Source organism: Sus scrofa, chromosome 6, assembly GCF_054392235.1.
Source record: "Sus scrofa isolate SSC_HxYL_T2T_F1_AM1 chromosome 6, Sscrofa_HxYL_maternal_Yorkshire_Landrace_v2.0, whole genome shotgun sequence".
NCBI classification, from domain to species: domain Eukaryota; kingdom Metazoa; phylum Chordata; class Mammalia; order Artiodactyla; family Suidae; genus Sus; species Sus scrofa.
The window spans coordinates 153,364,239-153,387,532 of NC_139388.1; the positions used below are offsets into that span (position 1 = coordinate 153,364,239).

Consider the following 23,294-nt stretch of genomic DNA (forward strand, 5'->3'; position numbering starts at 1 on the left):
CCCTCTGTTCTTCCTGTACCTGAATATATGTTTCCTTCTTTAGTTTGGGAAGTTTTCAGCCATAAGGTCCTCAAATACATTTTCAATCCCCTTTTCTCTTTCTTTTCCTTCTGGGATTGCTATTACGCTTAAACTGGCTTGTTTTATATTGTCCCATAGACTCATATATTGCTTTCTTTTTTTTTTTTCTTTCTGTCTACTGTGCTGATTGGATGATTTCCATTATTCTATCTTCCAGATCACTTATTTTTCCATATTACTTAGTTTGTTATTTATTGCCATTGCCTTGATTTTAGTCTCAGCAAATAAGTTTTCTAATTTTAGTTGGCTCCTCTTTATAGTTTCTAGTTCCTTGTTATAGTGATTTGCATTTCTATCAATAGCCTTTCTTAATTCCTTCAATATTTTTTATTACCTCCTTCTTGAACTCAGGAGCTAGTAGACTGGAGAGGTCTGTTTCATTGTTTGTCCTTTCAGGAGATTTCTCTCTCTTTTTAATGGGAGTGGTTGCTCTGCTTCTTTATTTTACTTATATTTTTCTGACTATGAATTTAGGAGAAACAGTTATCTATTGTGGTCGTGAAGGGCTGTTTTTATGTGGGAGCATCACTGTGTAGCCTCAGTCTAATATTTTTTCTGAGAGGGCTGTTTTTAATACAGATGCCTGTCATTTCTTTCCTCAATGGGTTCTTGCTGTTATCCTCTTGATGGTGTTGTGATGATCAGAGCCTGCACTGGATGATGAGCAGGACCTCCTCTTTGCTCTGTGGCTGCCACAGCCCTGTTGAGATCGATGTTTGCTCCTCAGTTGTTGGAGTAGAATCCCCCAGATCTGTTTCTGAGCTGCAGTATGTGGTAGGCAGGAAAGCCATTGAGTATTACTCCACAGGAGTTGTCCACCAGCTGTCACCCATTGTGCACTCAAAAAGTACACTGTTGTTGGCATTGCCCTGAGCCCCACCTCAGTCATGGGAATGCAGGCAATTGACCCAAATGCCCCTCAGGTGTCATACTTACAAAGCCATCACACAAATCATCTGCAGAGATCCACCAAAGTCAGACACTGGGACCTGCCATAGTCACACAGAGCTGCACACACCTGGATCCACCATGGGAGTTAGGGAATAAGTGCAGACCCCAGTCCTGCCTCTGCATGCACAGCCTATAAAGTCCACAGCTGCTAACTCCAGATCCACTCCAGCTACAGGAGCACAGTAACTCACACAGATGTCTTGCAGGCACTGAGCTTACAAAGGTATTTGCATCATACATTCACCAAAATCACAAAGCCACTGGACGTGGCTCAAATTTCAGCCCTGCTTCTGAAGTCAAGTGGCCCCTGGAGAAGAGCTCAGATTTCAGTTATGCCTCTGTGTGTAGGCAACAGTAGAGCTTGTGTGCTCACAGAGGTACAGCTGCTCCTGCAGTGAGCTCACCAAAGAACAAAGCTGCTAGGATGGGGCCCTGCCCCTCTCTTTGTGTACATTAACCATGGGGCTTCTATGGCTGACTTGGGCTCCATCTTACATACACCCCACTTGTGGCCCAGGCCACACTCTAGCCCCTCTGGGCTATCTCTGTGCAGCCAACCAGTCCTCTCCCCACATCTGTCCACTAAAGTCTTAGCAGACAGATGCATGTCTCAGGCTAGGTGTATAGTGAGGTAGCCAGGACTGTCTGTGCTGATCTCTCTCTGCTCCACCTGCTGCAAGCCAGTTGCTGCACTCTGCTCTGAAGATCTCTTTCTCTCCTGGCTGGTCCCCCAGGCTGATCTTCCCAGGGCGAGGGAACCTTTCCTCTTTCACAGCTCCCTCCTAGGGGTGTAGGTCTCGTCTTGATTACTTTTTTTTTTTTCTTTTGTCCTACCCTGTTACATGGTGATCTTCCTTGCAGCTTTGGTTATATGAGATCTTCTGCCAATGTTCAGCAGTTATTCTGTGAGAACTGTTCCACACATAGATGTATTTGTGGGAGGAGGTGAGCTTCTATTCTACCATCTTGATCTCTCTCCCCAGAACTTGTTTTAAATCTGTTCAAATGATCTGCAACAAATCACTTCAATGAACACACTTTTGTAAACCAACCAGTGTCTATCCCTCACTTTTGAAAGTTAGGCAATCACGAATAGACACAGGCAAATAAATATACCACTGAGTGCCAACCAATCAAAAGTCCCACCCAAGTAACCATGCTTCCCCAAAACCCCTTATAAATAAGATGAACATTCTGCTTTGCATGGAGAGACTGCACGAGATCAGCATGGCTCTCCTTTGGGGTAAGCAGTCAATTCAGTTTTGTCTTTTTATTTCAGCTATTGAATGGTAGTCTCATCATCCTTTAACATTTTCACTGTATAATTTTTTTTCTATCTTTTGGCACTTTCAATGACATGAATACATTACCTATTCAATAAATAAATAAATAAATAAATAAAATTTAAATAAAAAGATCTTTCTCTCAGAAATCCTTCTTGCCCATAATTTCAAAGGTCAATTACTATAAGGTCAATTACTATAGCAAATGCTATAAAATGTCTTAATTTGCTCTAAACTAATTCCTCTGTTAAGTGAAAGCATGTGTAGCAAACACAATATTACTACATTAGATGCTGATTTTGCACCATGTTTAAAAATGTGAGATTCACTAAATGTCAGGTTAAGGGAGGATGGAAAAAGTTACTGTAACTATTTACTATTATTGAAAATGGCAAAAAAATTATAGAAAATAAATTTATGACAGATTTTAAATGATATAAAAACTAGGAATCAGGAGTTCCCATCATGGTGCAGTGGTTAATGAACCCAACTAGGAACCATGAACACAACTAGGAGGTTGTGTATTCGAACCCTGGCCTCACTCAGTGGGTTAAGGATCCAGTGTTGCTGTGAGCTGTGGTGTAGATTGCAGATATGGCTTGGATCTGGCATTGCTGTGGCTGTGGCATAGGCTGGTGGCTACAGCTCCGATTAGATCCCTAGCCTGGGAACCTCCATATGCCGTGGGTGCAGCCCTAGAAAGGCAAAAAAAAAAAAAAAAAAAAATAGAAATCAAAGTCTCAATATACTCAGAACTCAAAATTTGCTGATGCTAGTGTTACTCTCCTAGGTTAAGTTATTTATAGACACTACTTTTAATTTATAAACAAATGTATCATTATCTAAATGTGTGGCCTAAAACTCTTAAATCCTTATGTTAAACTTTATTAAAGGACACAAAAATATAAAATTTAAGAAATAGGCCTAATTTGCATTATTCCTCTGGTTTATTCCAAGTGTTATTCAACTTTTATACCTTATGTTAATAAATAATAATGATAGCTAATACATACATACTCAGTGCTTTGTATGAGACAAGCACTTAAATGTGTTCTACAAATATTAAGCCAAATATTAACCTTCATAAAAAGATCAGAATTCCACTTCTCATACTGACATGTTTTTCTTTATTATAAGAGTGTCTTTATCCTATTAGGACAAAAAGTCTCCCTACCGAAATGAAATTTTAGCAACTCATCTAGCCATCACTAATTAAGAAATATAATTTTTCAAGGTTCCAATCTTTTTCTTCATATCATATGATCAAACTCCTTTGTATCTGAATTATTAAAATGTTAGCCATAACTAGATTTCAGGTAACAATTTGCATAAACTAGCAGAAACACTGTTGCACCTAGGATTCACTCATATAGTGAAGTTCAAGAATTTGAAAGCCCAATTCAAAGGTTCTGTGTCAGGAAAATGTTCATGGGATAAAATATTGTGTATACGAAACCCACTACAAAACTTGAAGGTTGCTTTACCTCTGTCAGTTCCAGAGCTCTATTGTAGCCCATAGAGTGCAGAGTCACCCAAAGGTCACGAGGATCTCCTTCTCGATCATTGGCTTCCATTAGATTCAGATCCATAAAGCCCTGTCTTGTTAGTTCATTCTTCTTTGTATCAAAATTCTCTGTCAAAACAACCAAAGTTTCTTTCTTACATAACTTAAAAATTCACATACTTAATAAAATATCTATTATATATTATCATTCAAAAATGTTTACTTTAAAGGAGGCCTTAGGAATATGTGAGCACTGTAAAAGTGAAACAAAAATGGCTTAAAACATGTTTGAGAGAAAGTGTCCTAATGTCCACAACTCACCATAAGCACCACCACAGTAGATGATTTAGTTTTTCAACAAAATCCTAAGTGCAAGAAATTTTAATTTTTCTGGGTAAATTCCAACCTGTTTATCTAGAATATATACTGATATACTTCAAAAAATAAAATGCTTCTTATATATTTGCCACTTAAATCCAAATGAATTTGACATAACACCCTCCAAACTACCGGTATTTCAAAAAGAAAAATGTGGATGGTGCCAGATTTAAGGAGACTGCTATATGCTTAATTGCTCTAGTTTTAACTGTTAGATAATGGCAAACACTTTGGAGTCCACGAATGTCCCAGACGTATCTAAGTGTGTCCATTGTAACAAATATTCACGGAGAAATATCTTAGATATAATTCTTGAATATGCCTATAATATAGATAACAAACAGCTACTCATTTAAGACTGTATTCTATTATCTTCCCTACAACGAAAAAAGATACTATTTTCCAACTCCCATCTGTGATATACTCAAGGAAAACAGGTACTCTTACTTGAGATATCTCTTTTGCATACATCATTATGAGAAAAGAGGCAGGGAGTTCCCTTCATGGCTCGGCTGCTAACAAACCCAACTAGGAAGCATGAGGATGCGGGTTCCATCCCTGGTCTCACTCAGTGGGTTAAGGATCTGGCATTACCTTGAGCTGTGGTGTAGATCGCAGACACAGCTCAGATTCTGTGTTGCTGTGGCTGTGGTATAGGTCTGCAGCTGCAGCTCCAATTTGACCCCTAGCCTGGGAACCTCTATATGTCGTAAGTGCTGCCCTAAAAAGCGAAAAAAAAAAAAAAAAAGAAAGAAAGAAAGAAAGAAAGAAGGCAGAGACATTAACTGTTTAAAACTGGTTAACAACTTAATACTTTAAAATGCTTAGAGATTAGAAAATGACTCGTAAGTTGGTTTTTTTTTTTTTTTTTTTTTTTTGTCTTTTTGTCTGTTTTTGTTGTTGTTGCTGTTGTTGCTATTTCTTGGGCCGCTCCCGCAGCATATGGAGGTTCCCAGGCTAGGGGTTGAATCGGAGCTGTAGCCACCGGCCTACGCCAGAGCCACAGCAACGCTGGATCCGAGCCACGTCTGCGACCTACACCACAGCTCACGGCAACGCCGGATTGTTAACCCACTGAGCAAGGCCAGGGACCGAACCCGCAACCTCATGGTTCCTAGTCGGATTCGTTAACCACTGCGCCACGACGGGAACTCCGACTCGTAAGTTTTTTAAGGGAAAAAATTAGACCATAGAGAGAAATGGTAGCCACTAAAATGGAAGTGGACCTACAAAGGAGAAAAGCAAGATGAAAAGCTAATATTTGATACACAACAGAAATAAATTATTACATTCAAGAAAAATGTATCTAGACACTATGCTATACAAAATATCAATAATCTATTTTTGGAACTTAAAATTATCAATCCTCCATTAATTTTTTAAATAATAATTAATAAGTTTAGTAATACCCAACTTCAAGATGTACTTTAAACCCACAGTAATCAAGACAGTGTGGTATTGGTAAAAGCTAAGACAAACAGATCAGTGGAACAGAATAAAGAACTCAGAAAAAGACCTATACAAATATATTCAACTGACATATGACAAAGGAACAAAGTCAATTCGATGGAGAAAGGAATCTTCTTAACAAATGGTGCTGGAACAACTGGATATCCATAAGGAGAAAAGAAACAAACAAAAAAAAAAAAACAAAAAACAGTCCAGACAAGGACTTTACATCTTTAATAGAAGTTAACTAAAATGGGTTATAGATCCAAAACACAAATCTATAAAGCTTCTAGAATAAAAAAGGAGAAAACCTGAGTAATCTTGTGTTGTTAAGTTTTTAGATACAATACCAAAAATATACAAGCCCAAAGTATGGTCCATGAAAGAAAAAAATTGGTGAGATTTCATTAAAATTAAAAACTTCTGCTCTGTAAAAGACACTGTCGCTGTTAAGAGAATGAAAAGACAAGGAGTTCCGGTCATGGCTCAGCGGAAATGAATCTAAGTATCAATGAGAATGCAGGTTTAATCCCTGGCCTCTCGAGCTCAGTGGGTTAAGGGTCCAGCATTGCCATGGGCTGTGCTATAGGTCGCAGACACGGCTTGGATCTGGCGTTGCTGTGGCTGTGGTGTAGGCCAGCAGCTGTAGCTCCAACTCGACCCCTAGCCTGGGAACCTCCATATGCCATAGGTACAGCTCTAAAAAGGCTCCTCTCAAATGAAAACTGACTTGGCCTCTTTCTCAGTACTCTTCTTTGCCCATCTTAGTATTTTTGGCTTCTATACCTCTAAGAACAGACTTTCTTAATTCAACTCAAATACAAAAAATGAAATAGTTCTTAATATATATAAACAACGTCCTGGAAACCTCTGAATTTTTAGTAAAACTCTAGCCTGTTAGCTCTTTGCTGCCCTCTCCTGGGCACAGTTTGGGTTTCTTAATCAGTTTAGTCCCATTGCTGTCAGAGCTAAGGCAAAGCTTTTTACATTCTAACCTCCAAAAAGCATAGATATTATGATTAAATAATTCACTTATTTTTTTTTAGGGTGGCATCCAAGGCATTTGGAAATTCCCAGGGTAGGGGTCAAATCAGAGCTACAGCTGCCAGCCTACACCACAGCCACAGCAACATGGGATCTGAGCCACATCTGCAACCACAGCTCACGGCAAGACCAGATCCCCAATCCACTGAGCAAGGCCAGGGACTGAATCTACATCTTCATGGATACTAATCGGATTCATTTCCACTGTGCTACAATGTGAACTCACACTTCTTTTAACTTGAGTACTACCCCAATTACCAATTTAAAGAACACATATGTGTAACTTTTTATGGGCTACAAACAATGCTACTACTTTTAAACTGCCCTAATTGTTACAATATTCCATGGAGAAGTCTGACATTTTCTTAAGGATGAAAGGGTTCCCTTTCCCTCTCCCTCTCTCTATATGTATATATATTTTACATAGCCATTAAAAAAAAAGAAAAGGAAAGTGCTTACCTCTGCAGACAGCCCAAGCATCTTCATCACATTTCTCACCACTTGTTCTCAACTCAAAAAAATTATATTCTTCAAGGCTAAGAAGACCATTTCCATCTAAATCAATTACTTCGAATATATCTGATAAAGCTGACCTAAAGTTATAAAAAATAGCAAATTATTTCTTGTCTTGAAGGTAACTAGACTGAAAAAGGTTTCGATGAGGATAATTTTCAAAAGGAAGCAACATCAAAGCATTAAACAATACTTGTGATGAACTTATTTATGAAACAGAAACAGACTCACAGACACAGAGAATAGTCTTATGGTCGCCAAGTGGGGAGGTGAGGAGGGTTGGATTGGGAGTTTGGGACTAGCAGATGCAAACTATTACAATAGAATGGATAAACAACAAGGTCCTATTATATAGCACAGGGAACCAAATTCAACATCTTGTAATAAACCATAGTAGAAAAGAATTTAAAATATATAAAAGATAGTATTTGTGAATGATAAAGTTAATGTAGCCAAATGTATATTTTACTCAGTCCAGTATTATATGAAATAAACCAGTTTCTAAAGCCAACCACAGTATCTCAACATGTAGCAGGAGCTCAAAGAATAGAAGTTCCCCTCTTTTCTCCCTTCTCCAATCTACTTCTTCCTCTCTACCTACAGCCAGATTTTACTGTGTACATCCAGGGTTTGGAAGAACTACATAGGTATTCGGACTTCATATCTGACAGTTACCTAAGTCAACAGCACAACTAGCAGGACACATTTCTTTTTGGGGAGAAATCAGTAGATATGTAACTGAAGTTGACTTGCCAAATGATTGGAACCCAGACATGAATGGCAATCCCAAACCTATGAACAGAAGGTAACTTTCAGAAGCCTAATGGATGAGCTGAGCTATTAGCAAGAATCTGGAGTCAGAGGTTGTGGCCAGCCAGAGCAAAGGATGGAAGAAAGGCTGTTGATATATGTCTAGTCTAGATGTTACAGCTTTAACTTTAATACACAAAACTTACCTAAATTCCTTTGTAAGAAATAATTCCCCTGTTTCATCTCTATATACAAGTTGGGCTTCTTCTGTTATTGGTTTTATTTCTTTCCTTAGCCTACAGCCAGTTGTGAAAGGAATCAACCAGTAAATTCCAGGTCCTAGTTCACCAGTCCACCCAAACATCTTTGCTCAAAAGAATTGAAAAAACAAACAAACAACATGAGTCTTAGTGATCTTTAATCTTTTTGATGAAAGAGAATTACTAAAAATAGTTTTTTCTATCAATATTTACCAGTTCTATTATGGTTCTATTGCTTTATAGCCTTCAAAATTTTTTTGTGAATGGTAAGCCTAGTAATATAGACATAGTTCTTTATACATTTTTTTTGTTTGTTTTTTTTTGCTATTTCTTGGGCCGCTCCCACGGCATATGGAGGTTCCCAGGCTAGGGGTCGAATCGGAGCTGTAGCCCCTGGCCTATGCCAGAGCCACAGCAACGCGGGATCCGAGCCGCGTCTGCAACCTACACCACAGCTCACGGCAACGCCGGATTGTTAACCCACTGAGCAAGGCCAGGGACCGAACCCGCAACCTCATGGTTCCTAGTCAGATTCGTTAACCACTGCGCCACGACGGGAACTCCTCTTTATACATTTTAAAAACAAATGCTGGGGAGTTCCGGTTGTGGTGCAGTGGAAACGAATCTGAGCAGTAACCATGAGATGGCAGGTTCGATCCCTGGCCTTGCTCAGTGGGTTGAGGATCCGGTGTTGCCATGAGTTGTGGCGTAGGTCGCAGACATGGCTTGGATCCCAATTTGCTGTGGCTGAGGTGTAGGCCAGCAGCTACAGCTCAGATTCTACCCCTAGCCTGGGAAGTACCATATGCTGCAGGTGCAGTCCTAAAAAAGAAAAAAGAAAAAAGAAAGAAAGAAAGAAAGAAAGAAAGAAATGCCTAATATAACAAGTTAGAAGTTATATAACTTCTAAATCTTCCCAATAACCGTCAAAAATGTTTGGATGAAAATATTGCAACAAGAAGCAAAGAGAAAAATCTTAATAATTTTTCCAAGTTACAGTTGCCTAATTTTTTCAAATATAAACATGATTTATAATTCAGATTTCAATGACACAAAATGAAAATTAAATATATTTTAAAAGAGTTCATTATTTGTATGAATTAAGCCGTATTTGTAAAAATCCAATTATGTGGGCAAAAGCAGTGGAATTTTACTATTACTTATGTAACATGGACTATAAAACAAGACGGCAGAATCTCAGTTAAACCTACCTTACACAAAATTCTTTTCCATCACAGGATATTTATGAGTGCCAAGACATTTGTATAGGAAAACATTTTATTCTCCTGTTCTATAAAAGAAAGCAAAATGGCATCCCTCTATGAACCTTTTAGGTGGTTTCTAGAGCCCAGTGGCTTTCTATAAAACCTAGGGGTTTCTCTGTCAAATATATTAAACTTAAGCATTTTCTAGTTGTGTATAATCTCTAAGCAAATAACTATTTGCCTGTCAGCACAGAGTAACTCTGGGGAATTCTGTATGGTTTTGTGGCCAAAAACTCCTTTCAAATCCCAGGTATATTTTAGGTCATCCTGGGGACTCATATACAAAACAAAGTTGCTCGTCCAAATTCTAGGTTCAGCTTATTTTTTGCCCTCCCAAGTCAGAGGACCATGATCATCCTAAAGTGACCATGTCCTATTTTGATTCAAGAAGCATTCCAATAAAAGTGAGGGCCTTTTTGAGGACTAAAGTTTTTTTGTTTTCTTTTGGTTTTTTTTTTTTTTTGCTTTTTAGGGCCACGCCCGCAGCATATGGAGGTTCCCAGACTGGGGATAGAACTGGAGCTGCGGCTGCCGTCCTACATAACAGCCATAGCAACGCAGGATCTGAGCCATGTCTACAACCTACACTACACTCCAGATCCTTAACCTACTCAGCGAGGCCAGGGATTGAACCTGCAACTTCATGGTTACTAGGAGGACTAAAGATTGATCAAACCTGTCCTTTGGAAACCATAATCTTTTAGACTGGCCAGATGTAGACTGATATCCAGGAGTGAAAAGCAGTCCTTTCTGCTTCCTAATATATGTTATCCAACAAAACTCTCTTATCTCCACATTATAACCTTGAATTGCTACATTGGTTGGCAAATGGAAAGTCTTTCAGAGACACAAAACTCTTTTTAAAGAAAATAATTGTGAAACTAAAACTCCTTTGTAAATATATTACAGATAAACAGAGAGGCCTATATGGTAAAGAGGTAAACAGAAACTCATTCAAATTTTATTATAAGCTTGCTATGTACTAACATTTTTATACATGCAATCTTCTAAGAAAGTAATTTTAACCAAAATAAAGTGGGAAAAGCTACTGTTTCAGACAATGCTTTATCTTGAGCTTAACTTTGTAGTCAGTTCTGAAGAAGAGTTCAGTCAAAATATTAACTTCGGTCATTTTGTTTGTTGCCTATAACTATTCTTGTCTGTTAGGAAGCCTACAATAAAGACTTTTATATAACATTCCATCAGGGAAATGTTTGTCTGTCGTTGGGCCTATATAAAGATTAAATATGATATTGCAGTAAGCCCTTGAATAGTATTATTCCTGTTGTTGTGTAGCAGATGTATTTTGTAGTCCTCATAAAATAAATAGCCACATTTATGTATCTGCCTCACATATTTGGCCTCTGAGTAAATATATAATTAGAAAAGATCAGAACAACCCCATGAGCAATACATAAAATCGTGTGAAAGCTTTTCTTCAGATCAATCTATTTTGGACCCTATAATACGAGTCAAGCCTGAGGATAGTAATCTTGAAGTTATTCTTTTTTGCAGTGGTAGTATAAGACAATATCTAAAGGAACTTTTTCAAAGTCTTGAATTGCTTGAATTTGGGGGCGGGGAATCCATTGGCATCAAATGGATTGATCTGAGAATAACAAAAAAAATATTCACATGTGGGGTTATTGGGGCATTTGAAAACAGGAACATGCAGTATTATATATACCTTAATTGGAAGAGAAGTTTAAAAAGTTTTAAAATATATAGAAAAATGTTATTTTCCCCAAAATTGAGATCATACTATATTTTTAACTAAACATTAGAAAATAAATATGTATACCTCTCTATTTTGTAGTTCAGTAAAACACATGAGCTGTAGATTTGCCTGATTCTCACTCTCCTTAAGAATATACAAGGCAGTATCAACTGATAACCAAGGGGATGGTTTTCCTGTAAACAAACAAACAAAAAACACCAAACATCTTAAAATAAAATAAGCAATCACCACTTATTCTTTCCTACCTGAAAAAGAAGTTAGTGGTTTCTTTTCCCTTTGGATTTTTTTTTAGAAATGCACATCCATTTTTCTAATTGTAAACACAATAGCATTTGCAATAAAGCACATACCTATACACAGTGACCTTGTTCAAAACAATCTGCACATATACACTTTCTAAAAATTGTAACTTTTCTTGAATTCATAAGAGAGCTAAGGTGGCAAGGAAATCACGTGGCCTGAAATACAAGGAAAAACAAACCCTTCCAAAAAAGATGGGATGGAAACATGGCTTACCTGTGAAGGAGCAAAGGAGGAAGAGATGTTAGACTCTTACATCAGCATCTACCACTCTTATATCAGCATATACCACCTATATGCTGATAACTCCAAAATTTCTATCTCCTGCTAGGGCCTTTCCTCTGAACATGGGAGCCATATATCCAAACTATCTGACATTTCCGCTTGGATTTCTATATCTAAAACTGATCTTCCCAAACCCCTAAAACAAACAAACACACACAAAGAAACTATCCATCTTTACTCTTCTCTATCTTAGGTAAGAGAAACTCATTCCTTCCGGTTGTATTCAAACCCAAAATCTTGGAATCGTTTTTAACTTTTTCCTATAGTTTGACCTTCAAAATACATCCAGAAGCTCTACTTCTTATCCCTCTATACCCTAGTTCAAAGCAACATCAGTGCCCTCTTAGCATTCTGCAATAGAGTCTGACTAGACTCCCTGTCTTAGCCTGCCTACCTTTTGATCTATTTTTAATAGGGCAACCTGACTGCTTTTGTTAAAATATGTCAGATTATGTCCCATCTCAACTCAAAATCCTCTAATGGAGTTGAGAGTTGGAAGAATATTGTTCCCATGCTAACAATAAGAAAAAGTGCATAAATTATAAAATCATAACATTTCTTAAACCCATCAGAGTTTGGGCTGCATGACAACCAAGCAGCCTGAAATCCAAGGAAAGACAGATCCTTCCAAGGAACGATGAAGGGTAAGCACTGGCTTTTCTGTGGTGGTGCCAAGGAGAATAGGATGTCAGATATATAAGTGGACAAACAGAGGGGGAAGAAGAAATAAAGATGGAAATTTTGATGGTAGACAACAAGCTATAAATCCAAGAAACCCAGAGAGCCCCAGCAGGATAAATACCCCCCCAAACAAACAACATCCAAGCTCAAACCCCCAAAACCTCAACAATGGCATCAATAAGAAAGACAAAAACACCTAGACAAATACTCAAGCTAATGAAAATTAAAGATAAAATCTTGATGGCAGACTCCTAAGGGTCCTTCATTTCTCTCAAAGTCCAAGTTCTCACTGTGGCCAAAAAAACCCCCAAAACTCTACCTGCTTTTGCCCTTACTTCTCCCTGTCTTCATCTGCTACCACTCTCTTTACTTACTTCAACCTAGCTGCTCTGTTGTTCTTCTAATACAAGGCATACTCTCACTTTGGAGCCTCCAAACAGAGGATTCCTGCTACCTGCCACTTCCTCCACTCTTCACCCATCCCTTCGACCGCCCCTATATCCACAAAGCTCACTCCCTTGCCTCCTGGGGAAGACAGCAAAAATGGCTGTCCTTCTCTGTATCCACAGCCCTTTGCAATGTGACTTTGCAGCTCTTCCATCAAGAGACAAAATCTATCTCTCCACCTTACAAATCTTGCTGTGAACAAAAGAATGTAACAGAAGTAATATGCTGATTCTGACTGAGCCCAGGCCTGTGGTGCTTCTGCTTTCTCTCTCAGATTCCTGTTATACCACAAGAACAAGTCCAGGCTAACTCACTAGAGAATAAAGATAAAAGGCAGCATCAAGCTGTCTCAGCTGAGACCCATACAGAGGAAAGAGCTCAGCCAAGATCAGTTAAAGCCAGCCACCAACTAACCTGCAGCTGATTATAGATGCATGAGTGAGCTTTACAGAGAAAAACCAAGCTCAGACCAAAAGAATTGTCCAGCAGACTTGCTCATGAGAAAACAAATGTTTGTTTTGAGCCACTGAGTCTTGGGGTAGTTTGCTACATAGCAGTTGATAATTAAAACATCTCTTTCAAAGTCTGCTCAAATGTCAACTCCTAATGAAACATACACTAACCACTCCCTTTTAATGGTAACTCATATTTCCTCAGCATTCACAATGCCCCTTTCCCTCTGTTTTTCCCATAGCACTTACTACCTGCTAATACGTCATGCCATTTATGATTTATTATGTTTATTATTTATTGTTTATTTCCCTCACCAGAATTTAAGTTCACAAGGGCAGGGGGTTTTGTCTTTTTTGTACTCTGATGTATCCTAAGCACTTAAAATGATTCTTGGTTTATAAGGATCTCAATAATTATATTTGATAAGTAAATGAATTTTTAAAAAATCTTCATGAGAATACAGAGAATTAACAACTACACTGAATTTGCAGACCTATCTTGATACCTTTACCTGAAAAATGACCATTGTAATTGTCATTTAAAAGTGTCACCCACCAAACGTTGTAAGTGTCCTACAAGACATAGTGAAAACTTTTAGATTCTCTACTTTACAAGGGAAAAAGAATGTAAATAGTGAAGAATCCTCTACTGAGTAAATGTTTATAAGTAAACATAATAAAAGGAAAATAATGATTGATAATTAGAACAAATTAACATTAAAAGGATGTCTAGGGAAAATATACACATAGCCATTTTTCACTAATTAAAAATTATGTAATAATGCTATAGACACTAGGAAATTATTAATTTTTATCTAACTAAAAAGAAAATACTGCCATGAACACAAAGATTATTAATAAGGATTGTCTAAACTGTATGACATAGGACTTTGAAGGTATTAAAAAAAATACCTGTAGTTTATATTTGTCTCAAATCATACTCCCATAGAAGTTTTCTTTTCCTTTCTTTTTTTTTTTTTTGCTTTTTAGGGCTGCACCCATGGCACACAGAAGTTCCTAGGTTAGGGGTTGAATTGGAGCTGCAGATGCTAAGCTACGCCACAGCCACAGCAATGCGGGATCTGAGCCTCGTCCGTGAGCTACACCACAGATCACAGCATCTCCAGATCCCCAACCCCACCGGGCGAGGCCAGGGATTGAACCCGCATCCTCATGGATACTAGTCGGATTTGTTTCCCTTGCACCACAATGGGAACTCCAGAAGTTTTCTTAAACATATTAATTTTTTAAATTGATGAATGGAAAGAGCTAAGAATTATTAACAAAAAATGAATTCAGAGTTCCCATCATGACTCAGCAGTTAACGAACTGAGTTAACTAGTATCCCTGAGGACATGGATTTGAAGCCTGGCCTCACTCAGAGGGTTAAGGATCTGGCATTGCTGTGAGCTGTGGCATATGTCGCAGACATGGCTTGGATCCCGCATTGCTGTGGCGTAGGCCAATAGCTACAGCTCTGATTTGACCCCTAGTCTGGGATCCTCCACATGCTGCAGGCGTGGTCCTAAAAAGACAAAAGACAAAAAAAAAAAAAAAAAGCTAACCCTATGTCAAGAGGAAACCACACAACATTCTGCCGTTCTTTTTTAAATGAATTATAATAAAACATACTTTAAATGTTTATAAAAACAATTTACTTTCTTTGCACAGTATGACAACACAGTCAATGTATAAATGACTTTCCTTCTCTAAATGTATTAAACCACATGTTTCTTAGGCAGATCACTTTCTTCACTAACTAGAACCATCAAATACTTACATTAGTATTTCCAAAGCAGGCACAAATTGATATTTTTTTTTAAATACAGAAAATATAAACTTGCCTTCAGCTTGACTCAGGTTTAATGGCTTAATTGTCAGGTAAACCATGGATCTCTGAGCTATTTGCATCCTATACTGATGACTAATGATTTCACCATCTTCTTCCAAGAAAAAGCAACCTTTTGACTGTACACATTGCCATTCCTGAAATGAAGGAAAAATTTTTTCAAACAATACTTATTAAAAGTTTCCAGCATGCAGAGCAGTGAGGCAAACCCAGGGAAGATAAAACAGAAATGCCAGAAAGAGCCAATGTCCTCCGAGAATTTGCAACGTCATTAAGAAGTAGCGTTTAGATAACAAAAAATTAGGAAAATATATAATGGAGAGAAGAAATATAAAAAACACAGGTCATGCGAGTTGGAGATATACTGAAACAAAGTAATAAATAAACATCTTCCTGCAATAATCAGGGTGAGATTAGTGCTTTGCACATACAAAAAATGAAGACGTAATAAGGATTTTTAAAACTGATATGCTGAAAGATAAAGCAATAGAATTTATACTTAAAAGATAAAATATATGACAACCAAAATAACTATCTCAAGTCAAGGTAACTAAAAAAAAAAAGCTGAATTCATTTCACATAACCAAATGTTCATAAATACCAGCTTTGAGAAAGATCTTTCTCTAAAATGGGCTCTATTATCTCTTGGTCTCAAATTCCTTCTCTGAAGTTCCAAACTAACTTGTTTATATGGGATCTCATAACTAGAACCTAGTAACAAGTGAAGATGGCACCTTATGCAGAAAGTAAAGAATTCTTTATTTAAGGTATGAGAAATTGTTCCATTATCATAGATGTGAGCAAAAATGCTTTCCAATTTATCATGATTAGGCTTGCCTACCTATAACATAAGATACATATTTCTGTTCTACTCCTAATGACTTTCAAAAATAGAATATTAATGAGGTTTTGAAGCAACTTTATAAAGAATGATTTTGAAAAATTATCTGTAAATATATTTAGATAATAAGTTCAAGGTTTTAATAATATTAAGATAACTTTGAAAAGGTATGCATTAGCTATATAATAATAATATAAAAATACTACTGATACACTATAGAAAAATTTACTACGACACTGAAAAGGTAAAAACCAGTATAATTTTCATTAAGATTGATGTCTTACTTTTTAAAGGCTAAATTATCTTAACAAATACTTTCACATCATTTTCTATCATGTAAATTATAATTATATTCATATTTTATATTATTTTCATAGCACCAAAATACATTTAAAATTAGAAATTTTAAAATAGGGGAAAAAATCTTCCACCCTAGTTTGATTCTTATGTAACCATTCCTAATTCTGCCTTATTAAAAAAAAACAATTTTTACACTCTAATTAACATTATTTTATGTTCTACCTTTTTCACTTAATACGAAACATTGTGCTTTGAAAAAAAGTTGGACTCACACTTCCTGATTTTAAGATTTACTATAAAGCTACAGTAATCAAAACAGTGTAATACAAGCATAAAGACAAATATATACACCAATGGCATGGAATAGATAACTCAGAAATAAACTCTTACAAATACGGTGAAATGATTTTCAACAAGGGTGTCAAAACAAATTTCAACAAATGTGGCTGTGAAAACTGGATACCTCTGCAAAATAATTAATTAGGACCCTTACCTTATAACATATACTAAAATTAACACAAAATGGATCTAAGACCTAAATGTAAGTATTAAAACTACAAAATTCGGAGAAGAAAACATAGGGGGAAAGCTTCATGATACTGGATTTGGCAATGATTTCTTGGATATGACACCAAAGCAGAGGCAACAAAAGAAAGTATGAACTGATTTTTCTAAAATTAAAAATGCTTTGTGCATCAAAGGACACTTTTCAACACAGTGAAAAGGCAACCCACATAATGAGGGAAAATATCTGCAAATCAGACATCTGAAAATGGAGTAATGTTCAAAATATATTAAAAACTCCTACAACTCAACAACAGAAAAGCCAAAAAAGCCCAATTAAAAAAAGACCATAGGACTTGAAAAGACATTTCTCCAAAGAAGATACACAGATGGCCAATAAGCCCATGAAAATATGCTTGACATTATCATTAGAGAAATACAAATCAGAACCACGATGAGATATCACCTCATACCCAGTAGTAAGACTATAACAACAGCAATAACAATAATAACAATAAACACCAGAAAATAACAAGTGCTGACAATGATGTGGAGAAATTTAAACCCTCATGCATTGCTGGTAGGAATATAAAATGATGAAACCCTTGTGGAAACAGTTTGATAGTTCCTCCCAAAAAGTAAACATAGAATTACCATGTGATCTAGTAATTCTGTTTCTGGGTATATACCCAAAAGAACTGAAAACAAAGTCTCAAGGATATAAATGTCCATTGACAAATGAATGGACAAACAAAATATGGCATATACCCATTACAGGGTATCATTCAGCCTTAAAAGGAATGAAATTCTGACACATGCTGCATATGGTCGAACCTTGAGGACATTATGCTGACGGAAGCCACACAAAAATCAAAAGGGCAAATATTATATGCTTTCACCAATATGAGATACCTAGGAGGGTCAAACTGAGAGACAGAAAGTAGAACAGAGGCTGCCAGGAGCGGAGGAGAGGAGGAAACGAGGAGCTATTGTTTAATAGGTACAGAGTTTCAAGCAGGGATGATGAAAAAGTTCTGGAGATAGATGGTGGTGGTGGTCAGATGGCCACACAACAACACGGACTTAAGGCCACAGACTCATAGACTAAAAAATGGTTAAAATGGTGAATTTTATGTTACGTACAGTTTGGCACAATAAAAAGATTTGCTAAGCAATATTCAAATTCTCAATTTAAATGGTTCTGTAATTACCCATTGAGTTGGTATACCATTACTTACTTAGCCATTTCTCAAGTGCTGGATGTATAGGTCATTTCCAATTTTTCCTCAGCATAGATTAGTACTAAAGTGAATTCGATTTTGTCTAAATTCTTTTTCTTCTGATTAATTATATTCTTCAGAAGAACTTCTAAGCAAAAAGTATGTATATTTTTAAGACTAATGATTAAGACCTATGTAACACGCCACTTTATAAAATAGTGACGTGATTTTACAATACCACCAATGATGTATAATGTAATAATCCATAATCACTAAAACTTGGTCAGTACTGTTACCATTAAAAAAATTGGTTTGTGGTTGGGGATGATTTCTTAAGCAAGGTGTGGCTACATAAAATATTCATTATAGTATTCTATATATAATATTTTAATGAATTTTATAATAATTTATATCAATGCAATAAAATAATATAATAAAATTAAAATGGCATTATAATAATTTTGCATTGATTTGAATTTTTCTAATTACTAGCAAGGTTAAACATTCCCCGGTATTTATTATTTGTATTCTTTTGTATGAACTGCCTATTTATCCCTTATTGTCACAGATCTATTGTAGACTTTGTATTCTCATGTGTTTTAATAAGTTCTTTTCACTATTTTAGATGTTAACCACCTTTGTAAGCTTTGATGCATGTATCTTCTCTATTTAATTTTAGTTTTGGTTATTTTTCAATTCTGTAAGTTTTCCTCATTTATTTTATTTTTATTTTTATTTTTATGGTCATACCTGCAGCATATGGAAGTTCCCAGCTCAGGGGTTGAACTGGAGCTGCAGCTGCTGCCTAACAGTGATTCTGGATCCAAGCTGCATCTGACACCTACACGGCAGCTTGCAGCAATAAAGGATCCTTAACCCAGTGAGTGAGCCAGGGATTGAATCCACATCCCCAAAGGGACAACATAGGGTCCTTAATCCACTAAGCCACAACAGGAACTCCTTCATTTTTTCCCCTTCATTTTTATATTCACCTTGTCTTTGGAGATTTCTTCTTGAACTGAATTTTAAGAAATGATCATTATTGCTAGCTTTCCATCAGTCATTAGTCACATGCACTGTCATACCTTTGGGGCATAAAAGATATGTGTACTTTTAATTCTGAAAAATTAAAATGTGACCTTAAATTATTGGAATTCATCTTCACAAGTATACTGCCCATGACAGAAACAAGTCATTATACATGATATTTCAACAACATCCCTATGAGGCAATAGTGAGTAGATATAATAGTTATTTTAATAAACATACAAATTAAGATACCCAGAGGTTATATGGGTTCAGAGTTTTACAAAAAGATTGTAGAAATATTAGGTGTAGAGTCTAAGACTTTTGGAGCAAAGCTTTTACCATTAGACCATGTTTCTAAAAGAAAAAATACTCAAGGCACAATTCAAAATTTAAATAACACAGTGAGGTTCATACTTAGGCTTAGTCAGAAGTTCAATTACTAATGATGTATAAGAGCATGTATAGATTTTCATTTAGCCTCCCTGCAAATCTCTGGGATGGGAATATATTATGGACTAACAACAGATGGTGACATCACCTCAAAGCTAACTGTCCTTAATATAACCAACATGACCTTGGACAATGTTGACTGCCACAGAGAAGAAAGGAAAGATACACTCGTGGAATTTACAGAAGTTACCCTATGAGACAGTTTGAACTAAGATTATGACGTCAAATGGAAAACATTTAAAATGCTTTTCCTTTCAATCAATTTTGACTATAGCATTATTAGAGGGAATTTCACCTAATGTACTCTATGAATATATTTTTATAATAACCCAACTGGAATGGCAAAAGATACTAGTTTAGAATTACAGAATATTCAGGTAGAAGTCTAAAAAGCAATTCAGTGCAGAATTCTCTTTTGATTGATGAAAGTATGAAAAATAAAGTGATATGGTTAATTCACAGTTCTTGTTAATTGGAAAACCAGATCTGGAACATAGGTATTTTTGCTTTCTTTCCCAACTACCAGCTATATTCAAAATTCTGTTTTTTTCACAGTTAAATATCTGCCCAAGATTTTTTAAAAAGCTAATATTTAAAGAAAATGCATATTTATGAAATTATTATAATTATGATAAAGCATTATAATTCTAAATGATATATATATATATGGTGAAGATAAACATAATTATTTGGTTTTCTTACTAAAAAATGTAGATTTTAGTAGCTAAAAAATTTCTTAAATTTGTATTGGAATCATGAGGGTATAGCAGCCTCCTACCCTCTGGTTTAAAAAAGTTTAAATGAAACTAAAAAATAATGCAGTCTGGTACACTGATAGCAAACAGAATTGGGAGAATTTGGGAAAGTCAAAGATAGAGAATTTTTCCAAGTGCTTACAGTAATTCTGGCTGAAAGGAGATACCTTTCTAAAATTTAGCTGGGGAGTAAGTTAAATACTTTTATTAGAGCTACTTCCTAAGTTTCAATTCTAGAAAAGGTACAGGCAGAAGGGAATTTAATAAGGATGGAAAACAGTGAGACAACAGCTATTATAAAATAGAAGAAAGACAAATGCCATATTGTTTATATCAACCAAACTTCAATGTGAAAATCAAATTATTTTGAACATTAAATAGCGCCACTAGGAGAATTTATAGCTCTCCTTTTTAAAAGAAAGAATTCAAATTCCTAAGCTCTTCCAGAGGTATTAAATACACAATGCTTATTCAACTCCAAATTTACTTTAAAACAAATAGATTTTCAATCATACCAAGCTTTTTCTCTAGGATCTAGACTAAAATGTTATGACTTAAAAGAAAAAAAGTACTGACAAATTGGCTGGCTCATGCAAATAAATCAATTTGAAAGGATTATAGATTAAGTTGACAGTTTGAGTATTATTAGAAAAATGAGAGAAGGTTGAGTTTTTAAAAATTTTTTAGAATGACAGAGTAAGAAATTCCATGTATGACATAATTTTTGACAATAGATAAAACAGAAATAAAATAGTAGCCTGTAATTCTTATACAGGGCATAAGGTGGTGCTATATTCTACCAATTCAAGTAAATTCATATAAAAGAAAAAAGAACTGTTAATTCTTTTATCATATACAAAGACTATTCATTTCCATTCACAATATATAAGGAAATGCTTAAAAGCACAAATTAAAAATAGCAAAGTTGAAAATTCTAGCTATCAAAAAACTTAAAAATATCAGTAAAGTTACATTTCTCTTGGAACACTGTAGAGAACATAATTTGTTTTGACATAAATTCTGTATTAAGTTTTAGGTGAGGCAGAATTATTAAGCAGTAGATCTGCCACAGACTTAGTCATAGGAGGAACTTATAATCATACACCATAATCATCATCACTGTTGTTTTTTATAATGATACCCTGTGTCACATACTTATTAGAAAGATATCTGCTTTTTGTTAAGAGAATTAGATTACTATTGGGAGTTCCTGTTATAGTGCAGTGGAAACGAATCCAACTAGGAACCAGGAGGTTGTGGGTTCGATCAGTGGGTTAAGGATCCAGTGCTGCTGTGAGCTATGGTGTAGGTTGCAGACGTGGCTCAGATCCTGTGTTGCTGTGGCTGTGGTGTAGGCCAGCAACTGTACCTCCGATTTGACCCCTAGCCTGGGAACCTCCATATGCCACAGGTTCGGCCCTAAAGAGAAAAAAAAAAGAGAGAAGTAGACTACAATTGAATTTTTGTTATTAAAGAATTATAAACTGTACATACTTAAAAACAAAGGATAAAATATATGATTTATAAGGGGAAAATATGATATGGACTGCCACCTAATTGACAAGTTGAATTGATCAACATTTTGAAAATGAGAGATTCTTATGAGAAAATTATTATTTAGAGTCTTCACAAAAATTAATCATTTCAAGTTTAAAATGTTTATGTTTGCATTATTATATATATGTGTAACATTATAACCTACTTGTTACATAGCATATTCATATACAGCACATGTACATATATATGTAAGACCTATGTAGACACATTTTGATTATGAGTCTGGATATAGTATTGCATCTCTGGAGTTTACAACTCATGGCTTTCTCTAATTTTAGTCATGACTGGCAATTGAAGCTATTCTTGTCCCAAAGAAAAATTTCTGACACTCCTTGTACATTTTAAAACCTAAGTAAATGGATAGAATTCAGAATTAAAAAATGAGCAGTAATACAGTACCTACATATGGCATGGAGAAAGTAATACATGCATAGCCCTGTAAAGACTATATTTTCCTCCAGTAATTCAGATCTTTTACCATTGGTGTGGATTTATGGTTTAAAAGCTGGCTTATGCATACTCCATTACAATAATTTTCTAATTTCTGAAAGACCAGTCTTTTCCATACCAATTCCATACTTTTCCACTCCACATGAAATTGAAGTATCCAAACCTACTTAAAATAGATTTAAAGTGTTTGAAGAAAACTGATTTAACGATTCTTTTAGTAACTTATTCTATCAATTTTGATTAAAACAAATTATACAATAACTATACTCATAACCAAGTACTTAGAGTTGTGAAACTTAAGAAATATACAAAATCTAAGAAACGAAAAAGATAACTTCCAAGTAAAATGCAAACGCAGAACTGAATCCTGCTGAATAACAAAAGGGTCACAGATTTTTTTTTTAAAAAATCAGTTCAGGAATTCCCTGGTAGCACATCAGGTTAAGGATCTTCCGTTGTCACTACTGTGGCACAGATGAAATTCCCTGGCCTGGAAACTTCAGCAAGCCACAGGTGAAGCAAAAAAAATCATTTCGGCTCATCTAAGAAATATCAGAGACTACACAACATGTCAGCTCATCTAAGAAATATCAGAGACTACACAACAGTGAAAAAAATCAAGATCAGAGAAAGGACATAAAAAGCAAGTATTATGATAGCTATGGAGTATTTCCAAAAGATACTAAATTTTATATGAAAGTCACAGAATTTACAAGTTGACAGTATGCCAGCTTCTTTTGATCATTAAAATTCCCCTGCTACCTTTCACCTAATTCCTAATTATCAGGAGTACCTTTCCCTGCTCTTTTTGTCTTAGATGTAAAACTGCTCTTTTGTTATACTATCACTGTGACCCACAGATTAACTATGGCATTGTCTATTTGATCTGACCCTTCCTTACTATGTTCAGGTACCACCCTCGGCCCAGCTATCCTCACTTGATATCTGGATAATTCTA

General features: G+C 35.8%; 1 protein-coding gene across 13 annotated transcripts in view; it reads right to left on the reverse strand.

Annotated features, from left to right (window-relative positions):
- EFCAB7 (EF-hand calcium binding domain 7) overlaps positions 1 to 23,294 on the reverse strand; it is an 84,574-nt gene that overhangs the window by 43,373 nt on the left and 17,907 nt on the right. For 8 of the 13 annotated variants that reach the window (XM_084964842.1, XM_084964838.1, XM_084964837.1 and 5 more), the window contains 5 exons: positions 15,226 to 15,367; positions 11,280 to 11,389; positions 8,160 to 8,317; positions 7,150 to 7,283; positions 3,800 to 3,948 (listed from right to left, as the gene is read on the reverse strand). In XM_084964842.1, coding sequence (XP_084820968.1) covers positions 3,800 to 3,948; positions 7,150 to 7,283; positions 8,160 to 8,317; positions 11,280 to 11,389; positions 15,226 to 15,367 — 693 coding nt within the window. Of the gene's footprint in view, positions 1 to 1,866; positions 2,043 to 3,799; positions 3,949 to 7,149; positions 7,284 to 8,159; positions 8,323 to 9,424; positions 9,505 to 11,279; positions 11,390 to 15,225; positions 15,368 to 23,294 lie in introns of all 13 variants that reach the window. The other 5 variants (XR_014808083.1, XR_014808087.1, XR_014808085.1 and 2 more) reach the window with 2 other exon arrangements.